This window comes from Lytechinus pictus, chromosome 4 (genome assembly GCF_037042905.1).
Source record: "Lytechinus pictus isolate F3 Inbred chromosome 4, Lp3.0, whole genome shotgun sequence".
NCBI lineage: Eukaryota > Metazoa > Echinodermata > Echinoidea > Temnopleuroida > Toxopneustidae > Lytechinus > Lytechinus pictus.
Window position 1 is genome coordinate 23224534 of NC_087248.1, and position 12806 is coordinate 23237339.

The window sequence follows — 12806 nt, forward strand, 5'->3', positions numbered from 1 at the left end:
AGTTTTTCAATCGAAAAACTTAGTTTTTCGCCGATAAACTTAGTTTTTCACCGATAAACTAAGTTTATCACTTGAAAAACTCAGTTTATCAAGAAAAACTAAGTTTATCGCCGAAAAACTTAGTTTTTCATTTGATAAATAATGTTATTTTGATAAACTTAGTTTTTCAATTGAAAAACTAAGTTTATCAAGAAAAACTAAGTTTATCGCCGAAAAACTTAGTTTTTCATTTGATGAATAGGGTTTTTTTGATAAACCTAGTTTTTCAATTGAAAAACTAAGTTTATCGGCGAAAAACTGAGTTTATCAACGAAAATCTAAGTTTTTCATTTGATAAACAGAGTTATTTGATAAACTAAGTTTTTCAAGTGATAAACTAAGTTTTTCAATTTCGATAAACTAGGTTTTTCGATTTCGATAAACTAGGTTTTTCGATTCGATAAACTAGGTTTTTCAAAATTGAAAAACTTAGTTTATCACTTGAAAAACCTAGTTTATCGCCTTTATGGGACATATGGCGTTCTTAGAAAAACTCAGTTTATCACTTGAAAAACCTAGTTTATCGCCTTTATGGGACAAATGGCGTTCTACGATAAACTCAGTTTATCAGATTCGAAAAACTTAGTTTATCAGATTTGAAAAACTTAGTTTTTCGCCGATAAACTAGGTTTTTCAAGTGATAATCTAAGTTTTTCAATTTTGAAAAACCTAGTTTATCGAATCGAAAAACCTAGTTTATCGAAATCGAAAAACCTAGTTTTTCGAATTGAAAAACTTAGTTTATCACTTGAAAAACCTAGTTTATCGCCTTTATGGGACATATGGCGTTCTTCGATAAACTCAGTTTATCACTTGAAAAACCTGGTTTATCGCCTTTATGGGACAAATGGCGTTCTTCGATAAACTCAGTTTATCAGATTCGAAAAACTTAGTTTATCGGCGATAAACTAGGTTTTTCAAGTGATAAACTAAGTTTTTCAATTTCGAAAAACCTAGTTTATCGATTCGATAAACTTAGTTTTTCGATTCGATAAACTTAGTTTTTCGATTTGATAAACTAGGTTTTTCGATTCAGCGCGGGAAATTCACATGTCAAGCTGCCTTCTTCTCTGAGCGGCTAATGTTAACGTTAGCTTTGTCTCTGTCAAGAAAACATGAATGCAGAAGGTGGTGAACAGTCAGATCGAGATTTACCAGACCCGGATCTCGACCGACATCCAGATGTAAGTATATTGATTCAACCTTATTATTTCTTATTTGGAATTTCGAAGATTAAATAATATTTTGTCCGGGGCCACGGGCAACGCACGTGGCGCTCTAAGACTAACCCAGGGCATGCAGGGAGCTCCCGCCCGCAGCGGGCGGGAGCCCATAGGGGCTTGGGTCCGTGTATTTGACCATCACGGGACTAGCGTGATTTATGGTCTAAATATTTCCCCGGTGACCCCGAATGAATTGTAATTATATGGATGAAGTTATAACGAGTGGCAGTTTCCTGACATTTGGGCACAGGCCACATCTGGGCCATTTTTTTTAAATTGTAACAAAAAAAAGTCAAAATTTCGCTTTTCAGCTCTTTACGACTTACGTTGTTAGGCCCTAAGTTATAACTTATACTTATTTATTTAGGGCCGCGGACGGCCTTATCCTGAGCATTTAAAAGGGGCAGTTATAAAAATTGTGTCGTATTTAGTGAGGTAGAAGGACTCGGAATTTGAAGGAGAGAACTTTTCGTTTTTTGAGGTTCCAGTCGAGGTGTGCATGCCCAGATGTCAGGAAACTGCCACTCATTAGACCTTCATCCATATAATCGTGGTAATCATATACTTTCTGTTTTTACAATTCATTTGGAGAAATATTTAGACCATAAATCACCCTAGTCCGGTGACTATGGTCAAATACACGGTAAGCTCTTGGGCTCCCACCAGCTGCGCGGGCGGGAGCTCCCGGCTCCCTGGGTTAGTCTCGTCCGTGAGTATACACGGTAAGCCCCTGGGTTAATGGCGCTCTAGCCTCTACGAGTAGGATTCCAGCCTTTCCTGTCCCTGAGCTGAGAGACTCCCGCTGGTGCTGCATGGGCAGCTAGGGTTTACAGTAGATTGGAATTACCTAGCTCATTTCTGGGGATTTATTCAACAATTTCTGACATTTTTATTATCCCCATCTGCCATTCACTGACCGTAGTGTAGTAGGTGTGAGCTTGCATGTGTATTAATCACATCCTCCCAATCCCTTTTGTCGATGAGCTGTCCAGACTTGGGATATGCTTTTTTGCATCTAATTTACATTTAAGGATTCATCAACTACAACTTACAAGCCGGGGGGGGGGGGGGGGGGGCACTCGACCAAAAAAGTGGTGGGGGAGTGCCGCGGGCGAGACAAAAAATTGGGTCCTTGGACTTGTAGCGGGCTTATTGTAAAAAGGAGGGTCCTCGCGGAACGGGGGTCCTTTGAACGGATCGCCAACGTGTGAGAGCGTATAACGGTCATGCGTGCATTATGCAGCTAGCGCGGCCTCCGCCGGGTGCGCTCGCGCAGAGCTGAGGCGATGGTCGGACAGCGCTCTGCGGCCGCTTTTCACCAAAATTGCAGCTCATTGTAGCAGATCAATGCAATCTGAACGGTGTAACGAAAAATATGCGAAGCTTTGGAACGGATTTCTTCATTTTTCTTTATAAGAAAAAAAGTGCTATGCCTTGGAGCTGCTTTCTTTGTTCTTTTTCTCAATAAGACAAATAAAATGCTATGCCTGGGAAGGAAATTTGAGTGTAAAAATGGGGGTCCCCTCCGCGGCACATACCCACTATGCATTATATACTGATTGTCCCCTGTGACTATAAGATATCAATTTATAATCATTGAATAAAGAAATATACCAAAAGGTATGGAAATTGAACTTTACCAATGTTTTGCGACTTGGACACCAGAATCACTCCCAAAATTACAAATGAACGGAGAGTACATCATTTTTCGAATGTGATATCGATATTGCTATCGATATTTATTATGCGATCCGCTCCACATGCGAGCTCCGTTACGAACACAGGTAGCAGACAACATTTGATATATCGAGACATTAAAAAGTTAATAAGGATAATGACGTCATTCAAGATGGCAACTTGCAAGAAAGACCGTCAGCTCAGGTGAAAATGTCTTAGATGAAAGATTTCTAAGTATCCAGAGGATTTTAACAACGACTCCGGTCCAAGGTACGCAATAAGTTATATTTCCCTGATAATGGAAACCATGAAACTGTAAATTTCGCTTAAAAACAGTTTTAAATCGCGACCTATAAAACGTTAGTTCACTTATACGTTGTCTGTAGGTACCGGTTCATACCTCCAAGCTCTTCAGTCTATGTATTGGTGAGTGGAGCCAACGTAGTTCAGCGAAACAACCAAAATACAGAGACTGAAGCTTTTGGTCTAGGTTTGCAGTGAACTCGACTAGAATAAAAGAGTGCTAGTGCAGCTTGGGATTCCCCCTACTTGCAAGCTGAATCATATCGACTCCGACTGGCAGGGTGACCAGATTTCCCAAAATGAAATACGGGACAATTTACAAAAAAGATCCAACAAACAAGGCTACACAGTGTAAGACTCCGGGGGGGGGGGGGGGGGGGGTAACCCAGGCGGGAGCCCAGTTGCTTACCATGTATTTTTCTATAGACATGGGACTAGGGTAAGTTATGTTCAAAATATTTATGAAACTGAATATTGAAAACAGAAATTATGCACCTACCACGATAAAATATGGATGATGGTCTAACATGTGGCAGTATCCTGACATCGATGCAGAGACCAGAACCTCAAAAAATATTTCTCTCCTTCTGCCCCAGTCTCGATCGGCCATTGAATTTTTGGTAGAATTAGGAGAGGTATCGCTACAGAACTTTTTTTTGTCCTCTTTTTGTAATGCAAAGGAATAACTTTTACTCCTTCACAACATTCACAGTACAAAGCCTGCAACATTCCTCATAGCATTACTTTGAAGCTTCATAGTACATGGTTATCAAATTTTAAACAAAGTATAAACCGTGAAAAGTCTTGTTCTTGTAAGACTGGTTCTACCACGTTACAGATTTGACACTATAATAGTGTAATGCGACTGACCATGGAATCACCAAACACTGAAAACTATATAATGTACTCCAATCCAGTTGAAGTGTACATATTTTATTCCTGCCATTCTTTTTTTATAAGTAAACTTACATAAATAAAATAAAACACTTAAACAAATCACATAATTTGAGGAATAAACAAGTATACTCTTGAAATTCTGTGAACATAAAGTCATAATAAGACAGCTTCAATATTACCCTGCCAAGAGCATCAAATTTATTTGACATATTTTCTGTTTACTTTTTACTATTTCAGGATGATGACTTTCAAGAGGCAAACCGATTCCGTACAAACTTAAATTTGGCAATTGGAGGCCTCCATGCCTTAGCACAGTATATGCCTGGAGGTGATGCATCCCGGTCTTCCCGGAAAAGAAAGAGAGGCCCACAGCCAACTCTTGTATCCAATACATGGTACTGCATGCCTGAGGGATCATGTCTTCCTAATCTTAAAAGGATTGACTCATGCCCTGTATACCGTGCCCACAAAGAGGCAGGCTATGGTAAAGTCCTTTCATTTGTTAATTTGTAGCTGTAATATACATGTATCTTATCAATCATTCTTCATCATATGAATGTACTGGTTTCTTCTAGTTTAAAAGGTGCAGTTGGATCAAAATGTTGATTGGTTTCATTTTGGATTTCAGTTTGTTGCTAATGTGTACTTTCTTGTGAATTTCCCATGTTACGATTAACACTGGCAGATCGACACATTATGGCCTGTATTCACAAAGGTGTCCAATGGGTAGCCAAATTTGACACAAGCCGAAAAAGTACATCTACATGTTATATTGTACTGAAAAAAGTACCTGGGAATGGTACATGTTCAGACAAAAAATTTCCTAACCATTAAAGTATGATTCCAGAACTGCATAGGTAAACAGGCATGATATTCTTATGAATAAAATCAGAATGTCAATTTGAAAGAGAAAAATTGATGTATATTTTGTTATTAGTCAAATATAAACATTCATGTAAATGTCAGGAGAATTGGAATTAACTTTAATAAATAACTTGCTAGCATTCCTGCACATGTAGGTCAGACAAGTAGCTTGTCCTCATTCATTTTAAATACGGATCCCAAGAATCCAAGAGTGTTTATTCACAATTGTGCAATATATCCATGGGCGGAAATCTCTCCCCGAAGGTAGGGGGGACCAGGGGCGGATCCAGCTCCCGCCAATAAGGGGGGGGGGGGCGAATTTTTTTCACCCATATTCTCCCCGATCGGCCGCTCAAAGTTGATGTTTGTTTCTTTGAAGGGGTTGTCCCAATGGCGTAATGAGCCAAAAGTTTTGAGGAGCTCAATATGGCATATCACGTAAAATAAATAAGAAGTCGCGAGCGAAGCGAGCGAGTAAAAATTTCAAAATGTTCATTATAAAAATCAAAGTTTGTGATAGATTTTGACATGACATTTGGAAAATAATAGGCTTTATATTTCACCCTTTTCTCTTTTTATTTTTGTCTCTTGGTCGTGAAAAATTGGGGGTGCGGGCAAAATGCTGATGTCCTAACAGGCATTTTTAACTTTATTCTTATAAAAAACCTTAAAAAGAGCAGTAATCTCATAAGCAATATTTAAATAGTGCGAGCGCGAAGCGCGAGTTGATTTTTTTGGGGGGAATTTCATGTATTTTGTCCTGAAAATTGAATATTCTGGGCAATGTGTGTGAACTTGAACTGAATGCGTATGTAGCTAAGTAATTACTGCGAGCGGTTCTGGCTTGATCTATAAGGGACCTGTTAAGAAAGTTTTGCAGTGTGCCATTAAAACGATACATATTTCAACTATTAAATAATGCGAGCACGAAGCGCGAGCTGAATTTTTGTTGTTCCGACCTAAAAAGTTGACATTCTAAGCACTATTTGTAATCTTTAACCGTACGTATAGGTATAAAACCAAACAATTAATGCGAGCGCAAACCGCGAGCGGAAAATTTAGATTTCAGGCCTAAAATGGGACACTCTATTCATGTTTTGTAAATCATGAAAAAGGGGAAATTTTGTCTTTTCTTACATTATTAATGCGAGTGCAAAACGCGAGCAGAAATTTTTTGATATTCTGATCTGAAACTGGATAATTTTAGCAAGTTTTGAATAAAGATCCCAAGGTAAAAATCAAGCTGCATATCTCAATAAAAATGTGTGTGCGTGTTTTAGAGTTAGGCAGAATCTGGGCATTCTGAATACATTTCATTTTTTATCATGAAAATCAATAATGCAAGCGCGAAGCGCGAGCGGAAAATAATTGATAGTCCGGTATGAAAAAGGTGAATTTAAGCACTAAAGCACTTTGTAGGGAAATTGTGAAGTGGATATGGATAGCACTTACTAAATGATGCGAGTGAGAAGCGCGAGCTGATATTTTTATTACTATTTTGACCTGAGACCTAGACATTCTTGGCCTTTAGGACATTTTGTCATGATATGAAAATGATGACTATCCTCTTATTCCTATTCTGAAAAAGCGAAAATTTTGTTATGAGGAATTCATGAAAATTGTATATATCGTATTTGTTTATGAGTGAGTGAAATTTGTTAACATTCAGGAGGCCTGAAAATGGGATATTTTAAACACATTAGTAATCATGAATAGAATTTATGAGTTGATATATTTTCAACAATAATGCCAGCGGAAATCGCGGACGAAATTTTTGATAAACTGTCATAAAAGCTACATGTCAGCCTATTAAACACGATATGTATTTCGTCGAACAGGCTATGCGAGCGCGAGCAAAAAAATAATATAGTGACATGAAATATATTTTTAAATAATTTTCCAAGTCTTCCTTGACCTTATTTTATTCACTCGTCTCCCTCCTCTTATTTATCCTCCTTTTCCCCTTCTTTTTTTCTTTCTTCTCCCCCTTTTCCCATTTTTTCTCCTCCAAAATACATGAACTCTTTCGATTTTTATTGATGTATTTCTTTCCATCATAAAAGACCAAAAATAGTAGGGGGGACAATTGATATTGTGTCCCCCCTACTATTTTGGGTAGGGGGGACGCGACCCCCCTGTCCCCCTTGGGATTTCCGCCCATGAATATATCCAACGTTTAATGGCACCTGATAGAAATCCACCTAATCGTAGGTATACTCGCACCATTTTACTGTAATAAGTCTATTTTGTTGTACATGTGTAGGGAGTAAACATCCTTTTCTATTTCCATGTAATATGAAATTCTTGATACCAACATCCTTTTCTATTTCTATGTAATATGAAATTCTTAAAACCAAAAAATGTGTTTAAACACGTGTTTATCTTTTCAGGTTACCCATCATCTTGTATTGGAGATGGCGGGAAAGTGGCCAAAGTGAAACTGCCCATCGACATGACAGCTGCAGCCTTCAGGGGACGTGTCCATGAACTCTTCCCAATTTTGAGAGGGGGTGATTTTCTCACCTTTCGATTGGATAGGCAGAGGAACCTGATCCCCTTAGAAATCGAAAATCCGAAAGAGCTAAAACAATCTGGCTACAAAAGCAATGTATACGTCAAGCCAGTAAGTATAACTCTGCTGATCGGGAAAAGCGTTCACAGCCTTTTAAAAAAATTTTGTTCCTCTATGAACATTATTCCTTGTTGGTTCAAAAACCATAACTAAGAAAACATAAATAAAAAAATTATTATTACAGGTTAAAACTAATTCAGGCCGACCCAGTAGGTTTAACCCTAAAAAGACTGGGGGGGGGGGCTGATTCAGCCCCCCCTCGACATTTTTCACGATAAATCCGCTGCGCGAAATTTTTTGACCGCGTCGCTCGCTGACTTTTTCCTTCACGTCTCGCGCAAATAGTGTTTTTAACCAAAATTCATAAATGTATCATTATTTTTCTTTTTACTGCTTAAAATCAATTAATTTTATATTTTTGTATGGTCAAAATGAAGTCCCCGACAAATTCCATTGAAAAAACAATAAAAAACAAAAAGTCGAAAAACATAGAAATACATAAGAAATTTAGAAAACAATAGAATACATAAGAAAATAAATGTGATGTTGAAATTTTTTTTAAATAAATTTGATCAGATGCCTATCTAGAGTATGTGAAAGAAAAATTAGCATTTCAGGGGCATTATTTTATTAATTAGAGCAAACTTATGATTTTACGCATAAATTAGCATAATTAATGAGATTTTTTGCAGAATTTGATGGTACAGTTTTGTAGATAATGCCATGGGTAACACTTGTGCCAATTTTCGTCGCGATCGCGCGATCGACGGCCGAGATCAGTCTTCTTAGGCATCGAAATAGCCCAGTCTATTTAGGGTTAAAACTGTGGTCAAGCATCACCCTATTAGAGATGGGCATTCAACACTTTGTGTATCATAATGAGAACATGCAGGTATTTTGGCAATAGTAACTATTTATAAAGGAACGGTTTTTCAGGTCTTGGTTTTTGTTGGCTAATGCCCTGTACCAGATAGCCTCTCAATAAGCAGCAAACTTGAGAAGTAGACAATTTTTGTCCTGCCTTCAAAGCAGTGACTTGCGTCAAGACTACTCTAAACCAAGTTCAGTTTTTGAAATGTAAACTTTTAAAGTATAAGGGCCACAGTTGGGTTTAATTACAAGGTAATTGATGAAATTACATAATTGCATTTTTAAATTAATTGTAATTGACTTCAATTACTGCCAATTACTTTACAATAATTTATTTTGTCATGTTTTTTACAAAGGAAGAGAGCATGCTGATCTACATGATGTACAGCATACTTCCTCTTAACCTTTTGATTATCTTTGCCTTAATTTTCAAATTATGTGGTCAAAATTCATGTTCACATCTCATTTATTTACTTGAATTAGTTTTTTTTTATATCTTCTCTTTTAACTTTGATTATTCCTTATTCTAAAAGCAAAAACAATTTTTTTCAACTGAAGTATGGGAGAGCATGTATTTTTTTTCAAATCCTTTCATTGTGTGCTACAAATGTTATGGTGCCTTTTGAACATTGCCATAGAGATGGGAGGGGGCTCGGTGATGCCACCCCCCATTCAATTAACCAAAAAAAATCATGACCAAGAAAAAGAGAGGAAAGGAAATAAAAAGATAGATAGAAAGTAGAATATGATATAATTGTATGAATATTATGTCAAAATCTATCTCAAAATTTGATATTTGCGTGTTTGCTTCGCTTCCTCACAACTTTTTTTAATACATTTTATCTGATCTGCATTATCTAGCTACTTCAGAATTGACTCAATACACCATTGCTATAAAAATACATGAATCCCATTCTGTTTATCCTGTCAAGCATATAATTACACTTGGCCAAGGAATCATTAACCCCTTGAAAATGGATTCATGTCTTTTAAAGGTACCATAACATAATTTTTTCACATAATTAAAGAATTTGAATAATTACAAGTTTTCCTACTTAATAATGCAAATCTTCTTGCTTGGGTTTGATAGAAAGTTTTCTTTTCTTAATTGTCCTTATGAAGGACAATTCACAAAGAGGTTAAAATGAAAGAAACAAAATAATTCAAGTAAGTACATATATATAAATTTGTAAATAAAATTTGACAGCATAAATGAAAAATTATAGCACAGATAATGAAAAGGTCAAGAGGAAGTCTGCTGATTAGCAAGAAGTGTGATCATCATCATGTTGTACTATTCTAGCGCAAACCTTTTTTGAACCTCTAACAAAAACGTCCCGTGTTCGCTCAAGCATAAACAATTTTTTTTAAATTGCATTTGAAAGATAATTTTCGCGATATATCTGCTGCGCGAAATTTTTTGACCTCGCCGCTCACTGACTTTTCACTTTCAAGTCTTGCGCAAATTTTGAGACCAAATTTGTGACGCCCGGGTACGCGGTTACGACATAACGCATCATTATATAAGTGCATGTCGGACCCAAAATTGCTCAAAAACGTGATTTCATGTACAAATCCAATGCAAATTGTGTATTTAGCCAAAATTCATAAATGTATCATTATTTCTACTTTCAATGATATCAATATCAATGATTTCTTCATCAAAATACTGATTTTCAGCTTTAAGAATACTGAAATGTTCTTGTTCAGGTTGACAGCTCTGATGTAGTTCGATAAATTTCTCCAAGTTATTTTGAAACTTGACTAGAAATTTATTTATTGCTAATGTGTGCAGAATTTGACTCGAAATCACAAAAAAAAAAATTCTATTCCATTTGCTTTATATGAAGTGCTCACTAGATAGGGGATACAAACTTCTACACAAAATTCAGTGTGGTTATTCTTTAATATGTTTACTTCTCCTTAACTATATTGCAACAGTAGAGGGTTCAGTTTTATCCTGTAATTGATTGACTAATGGAACATTGTATCGTTTATTAGGTTCCGGAAAGGACTTATACTCCACCAAGCCCTTCTCGTGATGGCCAGGGGAGAATGCATGATGATACACAACCGGAAGGAGAGGTATTTATCAATTATTGATGTAGAAATGTCCATTACGAAAATGCATGCACAATGTCCAAATCTGTGCTTAACCTTGTCCCTGGCATGATTTTTTGTCTCACCTGCATAGCAGAGTGAGACTGTAGGCGCCGCTTTTCCGACGGCGGCGGCGGCGTCAACACCAAATCTTAACCTGAGGTTAAGTTTTTGAAATGACAGCATAACTTAGAAAGTATATGGACCTAGTTCATGAAACTTGGCCATAAGGTTAATCAAGTATTACTGAACATCCTGCCTGAGTTTCATGTCACATGACCATGGTCAATGGTCATTTAGGGTCAATGAACTTAGACCATGTTGGGGGAATCAACATCAAAATCTTAACCTAAGGTTAAGTTTTTGAAATGACAGCATAACTTAGAAAGTATATGGACCTAGTTCATGAAACTTATACATAAGGTTAATCAAGTATCACTGAACATCCTGCATGAGTTTCACGTCACATGACCAAGGTCATTTAGGGTCAATGAAATTTGGCCGAATTGGGGGTATCTGTAGATTTACCATCATAACTTTAAAAGTTTATGGATCTGATTCACGAAACTTGGACATAATAGTAATCAAGTATTACTGAACATCCTGTGCAAGTTTCAGGTCACATGATCAAGGTCAAAGGTCATTTAGGGTCAATGAACTTTGGTCAAATTGGGGTATTTGTTGAATTACCGCAATAATTTTGAAAGTGTGTTGGTCTAGTTCATAAAACTTGGACATAGGAGTAATGAAGTATCACTGAACATCCTTTGCGCATTTTAGGTCACATGACCAAGGTCAAAGGTCAATGAACTTTGGCCATAATTGGGGTATCTGTTGAATTACCATCATAACTTGGAAAGTTGATGGATCTTTCTCTTGAAACTTGGACATAACAGTAATCAAGTATCACTGAACATCCTGTGCCAGTTTCAGGTCACATGATCAAGGTCAAAGGTCATGTAAGGTCAATGAACTTTGGCCACGTTGGGTGTATTTGTTGAATTACCACCATATCTCTATAAGTGTATGGGTCTAGTTCATAAAACGTGGAAATAAGAGTAACCAAGTATCACTGAACATCTTGTGCGAGTTATAGTAGTTTTCAAAATCAGCACTGCTGCTATATTGAATCGCGTGATGCAGGTGAGACGGCCAGAGGCATTCCACATTTTCTATGAACTCACACGAATCTTTTGCGATCAAGTTGGTGAAGCCTGGGTTTGCAAGTGTGTGGTCCTACCTGTGAGTCAAACCTAAATTGCTCATAAACGTGACTCCATGTACATGTACAAAATGAAAACTAATTGTCTTTTCTGTTAAAATTAGTGAATATTTTTGTTTTTATTGGTAAGTCACATGATTTCTTGTTATTAATGACCAAAATAATGTCATCAACAAATGTTATCAAAAAATACATGTTATGAAAATTAAAACTTCAAACAAGAAAACAAATACATAAAAATTCAAAAACAATGAAGAGTAAAAGAAATTAATTGTGATGCCATACATCCGATTTTGATGAAATTTTCAGTGTTGTGCTTGTTGGATTTATCTGTTTTATTTAAATTAACCTTTTGTTGGGATGGACTTGTCCTTTAAAAATTTGTCAGCCTGGCCCCTATAGCCTACATGCACACTATCTAATGCATCAATGCATAACTTGTATTTTAAACAACATGTTGAACTCCCAGATACAAGATCATGATGAACACCCAAACACCTACAAATTCTTATCTTTATTGAAGACTCTGAAAAACTTGTTCACAAGCAGCCACAACACGATGTACTTTGCATTGAGGACGCATCTGCCGTTCATCAAAAAGATTTCTGATTCCAATGTTTTGCCAATACGATTATCTGTTAATGCCTAATTATGGTAAAAATGTTATCTTCAAACTAATTTTGCAATTTTGTTTTGCAACACCTAGATAAAAGATAATTTTTTCTAACATTTTAGTTATGGATGGTATTCTGATTGTTGTGCCTGTGAACAATCAAAATTCTTAGTTTTGATAATGAAACATTCTTTAACAGGGTGTGCCAGGTTCCCAACTGAACACTCGCAGTACAGTACAAAGAGGAAGGCTGAATAGAGATCAACTGAACAATGCGCAACCAGAAAGTCCAGAAATTGAGGTATAATCAATTATTTTTTCTCAATTGCACCATACAAAGTTGAACTCGATACTAACTCACTTGTCTTTGGTTTAAATGATATACTCACCAGAATATGGGCTATTATGTTCAACCAGGGGGGCGGG

The 12806-nt window shown here is 36.7% G+C and overlaps 1 protein-coding gene across 1 annotated transcript in view; it reads left to right on the plus strand.

Annotated features, from left to right (window-relative positions):
* The first annotated feature begins 1154 nt into the window (after window positions 1-1154).
* The window catches only part of LOC135153828 (serine/arginine repetitive matrix protein 1-like), a 28105-nt gene continuing 16453 nt past the window's right edge, over window positions 1155-12806 (plus strand). The window contains exons 1-5 of the mRNA XM_064097992.1: window positions 1155-1223; window positions 4377-4623; window positions 7394-7626; window positions 10447-10530; window positions 12580-12681. Of these exons, the coding sequence (XP_063954062.1) occupies window positions 1155-1223; window positions 4377-4623; window positions 7394-7626; window positions 10447-10530; window positions 12580-12681 (735 nt within the window). The remainder of the gene's footprint in view (window positions 1224-4376; window positions 4624-7393; window positions 7627-10446; window positions 10531-12579; window positions 12682-12806) is intronic.